Raw genomic sequence first — 8,344 nt, 5'->3', positions numbered from 1 at the left:
CTTAAAACACTAATCACATATGGAAACACGTAAGTGTAATTTATTGATTAAAGTAGGAACAAAACATACTTTATAAACTGTGGAAATTAAGTCCTGTCACAAAAATTGTTTGAAAATGGAAGAAGTGTTGGTAACAGTCCTCACAGGAGCCAGGGGTCTCTCTGGTCAATAATGTTGCTTCAGGAGAAAGATCAATTCCCAGATCTGTCCCATGACTTCCAGAAAAGTCAGCCAGCCAGACTTAGGTTCAAACTTCCTTATGAAGCCATCTTCTTATGAGAGAACAAACTGACCACTTTAAAAATCAGTAGAGACCCAGTTAGCTGAAAGAAGGAAAAAAGTATTTAATACAAATAGATAATCTTCCCTTCACCTTTAGTATTTATGCTCATTTCATCTGCAGCATTGTTCTCTAGACTGACTCCAGACTCCTTGAGAAACATTGTCTGATGGAGGTAGAGTTCAAGATACATATATGAATCTCAATATTTCTGCAGCCACATATTAAGAACTAAAAAAGAAAAAATGTTTAAAATGATTAAAAAATATCTCTAGTTCAAGCCAGGTGTGGTGGTGCACACTTTTAATCCCAACACTCAGGAGGCAGAGGCAGGGGAATCTCTGTGAGATCAAGGTCTACATAGTGAGTTCCAGGCCGGCTGAAGCTCCAGGGAAGCCCTGTCTCAAAAACAAACAAACAAAATAAAAACATCTCTAATTCAATGTTTATTTAGTATATAAATATCCTTTCAGTGTGTAGAAAGTATGATATTGTGAATGTTATATGTTCTACCATTTTGCATATCAGCTCTTGGAAATCCAACGAGCATTTTCATCTTCACTCAGATGAGCTACAGTTCAGTTGCTTATTGGTGATACACTCTAAAAGAAAGGAAGTCTCTCTGTTTCTCCATTTCTTTCAATTGCCTGGCATTGAAAGATTAATTTATAATGATGAAATGTGTTGTATTAGGGATTATAAGGACTGAGTAAATCCAAATTAAAACTTGAACCTATGAAAAGGTTGATGATTATTTCTACTATAATTCAATCTTATGAGACTAGACACAATAATTAAAAAAATAATAAGATAACCCACATTGGTAGAATTTCTTGTCTAGTTCCTGGATTCAAGCCTCAGAATTAATATATATGCATATGAAACCCAATGAACTGTATACTGTAACGCTACATTTTAACACATTTTCAACCTGTAATACAGCATCGTCACTGAAAATTACTTCCAGTGTAATGCTAACTTTTATTTTACCAATGAGGACACTGAGGTCCAGGGGAAAAATGTTCTCTAAGATAACCTAACTCACTATGTGTAGTGGCATACACTTATGATTTCAGTTCTTAAGGAGTAGAGGCAGGAGGTTACTGTAAGTTCAAAGCCAGCCTGGACTACATAGTGAGCTCCAAGTCAGACTGGGTGACGTGGCAAGACATGTACTAAAAATTAATTAATTAATTAATTAATTAATTAATTAAAATTTAAAAGGTAACACAAGTCATTGTCTGGTTCCTAGACCTGGATAGGAGTACAAATATTGCACTTCTTTCTGTCCCATATATTTTGAAACAAGCTTAAAAGGAATTGAAAGCATTCAAAATACTAATTTAATTTAGTTTATTATTCTTGTTTTGAGACAGGATCTAATGTAGCCAAGGCTACCTAGTACTCACCAGGTAGCCGGGGACATCCTTGAAATTCTGATACTCCTTCCTCTACCTCCCAAGCCCTGGTATTACAGCCCTGTGCCATTGTGCCTGAGAACTGAGAATTGTGCGTGTTAGGCAAGCATTCTACCAACCAAGCTGCATCCCAAGATCTGCCCATCCTTCCTTCCTTAGTTCCTTCTATCCTTCCTTCCTGTCTTTCTGTGTTCCTTTCTTCTCTTCTTCCTTCCCTTTCCTTCTTTTTATCTTCTTTCTTCTTTTCTTTCATTCCTCTTTCAGTATTTTAAATGTTAATCTAGCAAACATTTGCTCTGCATTTTGTAAATTCCAAAATTTGTGATTACAAATGCCTCCAAATGCTTCATGGGACTAATACAAAAAGTGAACCAGGCATGTCTCCTTGAGAGTCAGAAGACCCAGGAGAGTCTTCAAATCTTGGCATAATAGTTGAAGAATCAGCAGCAGAGCAGACTGCCACCAGACATGAGAATTATGTATGTAAAGACTTGACCATAAACTACTTCTTGCTGCAGGGTCAGGGTAGGTCATGATGTGAGGTACATGCTGTCATGTCCCAACAGAGAGAAGACATTGCACATCTCTGCTTCCCTTTCCTCTAGCTGTACTTACCCACGTATTTCCTACTCATTCTGGGTATTTGGACATTTATTACTCCCATTTCAAGAATTTTCTTGCCTTATTGTTAAGCAAGTACAGTGACACCCTTGAAGTAATTGCTTATTAACAGGACAGTTGACCACTGTCTAGTGTGACTGGACCATTAACATGTCATCGCATTAGATATGTTCAACTTCTAAGGTAAGGAAATTAAACAAGAGAAAAAGCCAAGTGAAGATAAAAATCGTTGTAAAACTATGAAAAGCTAAAATCAAAAGAGCTGCAGACTAGGAAGATATATTTATCAGGAAAGTGTTCGTTCAAATATAAGAGAAGATGTTCATCCCATAGTTGTTAGAAAAACAAGGCCACTGAAAAAATTAAATTACTAATAAGTATATGGGGACAATCTAAAAATTACCAGGAGTTAAAGAAATTATATATCAACATAATCTTATCGTTTTGTACTACCTATTATACTGCCATTCTTGTTTTATGTCTATTAACCCTTAAATCCTAAACATTAGTTTTAATAATAGCACCCAATACTGATAAGGTTCCACTGATATCCTTTTGGAAATCAATGTGTACTTCTTACACATGAGTAGTAAAATTATTCTTGGAACTTATAAACCAGTTAATCTACTTATTTCAGCCCCAGAACGTAGGATGCAATTTTCTCCTGGTTGTACAGATGAAGTAAAGCATAGAGAAGTCATGTAAGTTGTTCTGGTCACATAGATGGCAAACCCTGGAGCCCAGAAATGAGCCAGTCTGTCTGAATTGGAGTTGGTCACTACCTATGATGTGCTTCCACACCACATTCTTGATGTAAGAGACTTCATATAGTTCCTGGGCATATTTCAAGTGTATTAAGACAGTAGGTTGCATTTTTATGATAATTTTGACAGATTTTTTTTCAGAAAGGTAAAAAGGAGAATGTAAGATACCCATTTTCCTCTTCTGTCAGGCCACCTAACTACTAGCATAGACATGTGGTTGTGCATTTCCCACAAAATGAATCCTTCAAGAGTAAACTCATCCATTGGAGCAGATTTGTCAACAGCACTGTAAAATGAAGCTATTTGCCATGCCTGTGTGCACTGACTTACTGTAGTACTTCCTGCCATCAACAGAGTCAGTGGTTCATGTTCTCTGGAATGCAGTATTGAGATTGCTTTGAAATGATGTCTTTTTGTGTTTCTATCATATCTACAACTTAAGCTCCTCAGGTGTAGCTGAAGAGCTGGAAACACACACAGGGCTTTATGAAGTGTGTGTGTGTGTGTGTGTGTGTGTGTGTGTGTGTGTGTGTACTTTTATGTTTCCATCAGGATAGGTTTTCCATGCTACATCCATGCTTCCACCTCTATGGCTCCCAAAAGAGAAACACAATTCATGAAATTCTAAGAGACTATTCCACACCGTTCATTCATTATGAATTCTAACTCACAAAATTTGTTATGAAGTTAGATGATTAAGTGATATATAGTCATTCTGTCTACTCCAAATAGTCCAAATACTATGCTAGACTGTTAATCTAGGCTAAGCCCATGATCTTGTGAGGTAGTAATTTCCTACAGGCTGATAGATGATCTCTGTGCTAGAAAACATTTGCCAACACATAAATATACACAGTGCAACAGAGATTTTCCTTAATTCTTCAGCATATCTATCTATAGCCAACCAGAAGAAGCTATAACAAATATCTCATAGCCTTTACCTAAGTCCAGCTTACTTAGAAGAGTTCCATGAAGTTGAAAACAACTGAAAAGGAGGACTGGTTACAGGAAGGCCCAGCATGAAGCAAGAAGGCTTTCAATAAAATAGAAATGGAATGAAGGCAAAGTTTAAGATATTTGATTGCATCAGACTTTTAACTCTTATAATGAATGAAGACATCTACAGTTTCAGCAGATAATCAACAAGGTAGAAGAAATCTGCAACATAAAAAGTGATTTTCATTTAGACTATTCAATGAAGTCTTATAAGTTAATAAAATTTAAATAAGCCAGGTGTGGTGGTACATGCCTTTAACTCCTGCACTTGGAGGGAAAAGCAGGTGGACCTCTAAGAGATCTAGGCCAGCCTCATCTGTGTCCTGAGTTCCAACTACAGGGGCTTCAGGGAGACCCTGTCTGAGGAAGATTAAAACCGGGGGGGGGTAAAGGATATAAACAAGTCATTCTTTCAAGAAGTATTCAGTAAGCATGAAAATAGGTTAATCTGAAATATGAAGAGCTGATTAGATGTATCAGTAACTAAGGAAATAAGAAGTAATACAAGATAGCTAAGTATATACATTTACCCTAAAAAAATTGGGGAAGCTTTGACTAATTGCGAGTAATCTACTTATACCAGGGAAATGGTGGATACTTGAACTTCTGCTCATAGAATTATAACTACCATGGAGAAGAAAACTAGTAACTTCACAATGAATATACACTATGATCAAAGAATTCTATAACCCAATTTCCACCCTAGAAAACACACCTATACACAAGACAGGATGGATACTAGTATTTAGTGAAGTGTTGCTTGTGACAGAAAACCCTGAAAAAAAACTAAATATCCATCAGCTGGAAGTGGTCAGCTATTGAAGAGCATGTACAAATAGCAAAGCACATGAGGTACTTTAAAAAAAAAAGTATATTTGGTGTTGGGATCAAACTCAAGTCCTTATTTATGCTAAGCAAGCACTCTGATCGATAGCCTCCCCAGCCCACAAAGTATTATTTAAAATGCTATTTTAAGTACCTTTCATTAAGAAACAAACAGTTGTGGAATAAGTACTATATACTATTGGGGCGGAGGTGCAGCAGGGGTGAACAAACAGGCTGTCATGTAGTCAGAGCTGGCCTCACACTTGCTGTGTAGGTGAAGATGACTTTGAACTTCTGATCCTTCTCTCCCTGTTTCCTGAGTGCTAGAATTACAGATGTGTATCTCATTCCTAGCCCATGTACTCCTTTTGCATGTAAAATTATTTTCTCAAGGAATATTTTGGAACTAAAGATATACTTTAGTGATAGAGCATGTGCTTAGCCTGGATTAGGCTCCATATTTGATCCTCAGTGCCAAAGGAAAACAAATGTTTTGGCTAAATCATGACAGTGTACACCTAGAGTCCCAGATCCTTGGAAGGCTAAAGCTGGAAGTCCACTTTACTTAAAGAGTTAGAGACTACTCTGGGCAATAGTGAAATATCCCAAAATAGGGAGGGGGAATGCTATGTATATATCCTATGGATGTGTTCAATAAGCATGTTAAATGATGAATAGCAGTGTTTACTGTATGAGAGAGATGAGAGCTAGGGAAGGGAGTCAGAGAAAGGAGGTTACATGGAGAGAGGAAAGATTATTTAGACTCAGTATTAAACATATTGGGATGTAAAGCGAAGCATCTCAATCTAGGTGGGAGAAGCTTCTAACCAACATGAACTCTAATGCAGATCATGACTTTTGAGGCACTGGTAATACAGTGAATTTTTATTTCTCCTCATGATACAGTATGTTGTTTATTTTTATCACCTAACAGTTCAGAATTTAAGTTAGAAAACTGAAAAAATTAATTTGTAAGAAAATGTACTTGCAAACATGTCTTTTGCAACAAAATAAAATACCTACATGTGACAACATCTAATACCAACTCTTCTGTCCTAATTCTCCATTGTCATGAGAACCCTAGCAAAGGCAAGCAGTAGAGGATCTGCATTGTTGGTTCTGAAGATGCAGTAGAAAACTGCCTTCCTAGCCTAGACACAAATGTTTGCTGCTATGAAGTTCTAGGATTCGCTGGAAGTGAACCAGAAAGTTTTTGCTTTGTTTAGTTTTAATTAAAATCTTCTAAAACAAGCCATTAAGAGAAAATAAAATCCTTCACTTGGTAGTTTCTGGTTCATTTTAAAGTAAGGAAACACTCAATTCCTATGTTACAATGAAAAACAATTTCGATCACACATACCCAACCTCCATTTTGACGTATCCATTCTCCTGTGTTATTCTTTATGAATTCAGCCACAAAACAAGAAACTTGCTTGTAGGTATCCACATCCAAGTCCATCTGCTCTTGTGGAAGTTCCTTGAGGAAAACACCCCCAAAAGCAAATATGGTCACAATCCTCCCCCAGTTAATGATACCATCTTCAAATTCTTTTTCCATCACTTGATTGAATATTGTACTAGCTGTATCTGTGGGTACAACATCAAAATTGTCCAAGTATAGTTTCAGATTCTGTTCAACTTCTTTTTGGACTGAGAAAACAACTTTTACAGCACTCTGGACGTTTTGCTTGGAGCCGATTCAAACGAGGGAACTTGTAGGACATACTGAAGATAGTCCTCAGCCAAAGAGTAGACAGATGTGAATTCACAGCCATCTTCCCTGGAAGAGGGTTGCTGGAGCTGTCCACCTGCAAACTAAGGAGTCAAGTCAAGCAAAGACTCACAGGGCTTGGTGGGGAGGAGCATATCATATGTAGATGCTGCTTCAATTTCTGTTTGCATCGTGCAATGATGTCCTGCCTTCTAGTGACTTTTGTGCATAGGCTGTATGTGAAAGAAAAAGTTAAAAGGTGAAAGAGGAAAATGTTTCACAGAAAGACCACTTCCTCTGATAATTCAGTTAAAAACTCACAAATGGGAGTGTGGAGAAATTAAGATACTTACACATTGCTGGGAACCAGAGGCTTTTTAAGTTGTTCTGGAAATACTGCCCTTGAGACTCTGATATGCTGTGGAGAAAAGAGGGGAGAACTTGCCTATTTAGAATTTCTGATAGAAAACAAATTCTGGCTTTAAGCCTGACTCACATTTAGACATACCCTTCTTTCTTTGTTTACCATGTAGTCATGGCCTGAATTTTGTGAAAGAGGGCCATCTACATTGACTTTATAGGGTTAACATGAAGTTAAAAGAGATGATCTAGAAAAAAACCAGGTGATCTAGTTAATGCACCTATCACTACATCTGCTGAAATGTAGGTGCCTTGTGAAGTTCCCCTTTATTCTTTTATGGACAAATGACACATTTCACTTCTCATTAATCTCTTTAACCAGTGAGTGCAGAACTTAATACATCCACAATTATAAGTGAAGAGCAAATCTTTCATTTTACTGACCTTTGGGAGCAATTCTGAGAAAACCACTGCAGAAATGCTGAAATCATTAGCCAAAAACAGCATTGTGAGCACTGAGTTGGAATATCAGTCTTCCAACCCAAGACTGTAGCAGTGGATGCAGCTGTCAAATGCTTGGAGGTGGGGAACCATTATTTTCTGATGGCTACAAACTGAGGAGCCAGTGGTTGGGAAAAGAGAGATAATGCATGGTCCTTGGAAAAATCAAATTTACTTCTTTTCCTTCATCCATATATGAAGTGACTATTTCTCTGCATCATCATGTATGAACAACTACAAATGGGGAAAAGGAATTACTATACAGCTTGTATTCATGGTTGCTTTGGCTATCCAGGGTTTTTTAAGGATGCATTTTTCTAATTCTGTGAAGTATGTCACAGGGATTTTGATTGGAATTGCATTAAATCTATATATTGCTTTTGGTAGGATGGTCATTTTCACAATATTAATTCTTCCAATCCATGAAAATGGGAGGTCCGTCCATCTCCTGATGTCTTCCTCAATCTCCTTAATGATTTAAAATTTTCATTGTAGAGATATTTGGTGTCTTTTGTCAGATTTATTAAAAGATATTTTAATTTTTTGCAGCAATTGTGAATGGAAGCATTTCTCTGTATTCTTTCTCCAATTGCTTATTATTGGGATATAGAAAGGCTACTGATTTTGTAGACTGATTTTATAACCTGCCACTATACTAAAAGTGTTGATCAGTTCTAGGCATTTTCTTGTGGAACTTGTGGGATCTCTTAGGTATAGTATCATATCGTCTGCAAAAAAAGTGATAGTTTGACCTCTTCTTTTCCAATTAGTACTCCTTTAATTTCCTTCTCCTGTCTTATTGCTCTAGCAACAGTTTCAAGCACTATCTTGAAAATGAGTGGAGACAGTGGACACCCTTGTCTGGTTG

At 37.0% G+C, this 8,344-nt stretch overlaps 1 protein-coding gene across 1 annotated transcript; it reads right to left on the bottom strand.

Annotated features, from left to right (window-relative positions):
• Bcl2a1 (BCL2 related protein A1) lies at nt 1-7,033 on the bottom strand (the record flags this gene model as incomplete). Its single annotated transcript, XM_029558829.1, has 5 exons — nt 1-323; nt 1,690-1,780; nt 6,265-6,381; nt 6,749-6,848; nt 6,969-7,033. Coding segments are annotated over 5 exons (399 nt in total), but the record flags the coding sequence as incomplete, so codon positions are not given.
• Between the last annotated feature and the right edge of the window lie 1,311 nt (nt 7,034-8,344).

Source organism: Nannospalax galili, unplaced genomic scaffold, assembly GCF_000622305.1.
Source record: "Nannospalax galili isolate Female #2095 unplaced genomic scaffold, S.galili_v1.0 scaffold28, whole genome shotgun sequence".
In the NCBI taxonomy this organism is placed as follows: Eukaryota; Metazoa; Chordata; class Mammalia; order Rodentia; family Spalacidae; genus Nannospalax; species Nannospalax galili.
This window is presented reverse-complemented; position numbering and strand designations above follow the sequence as displayed.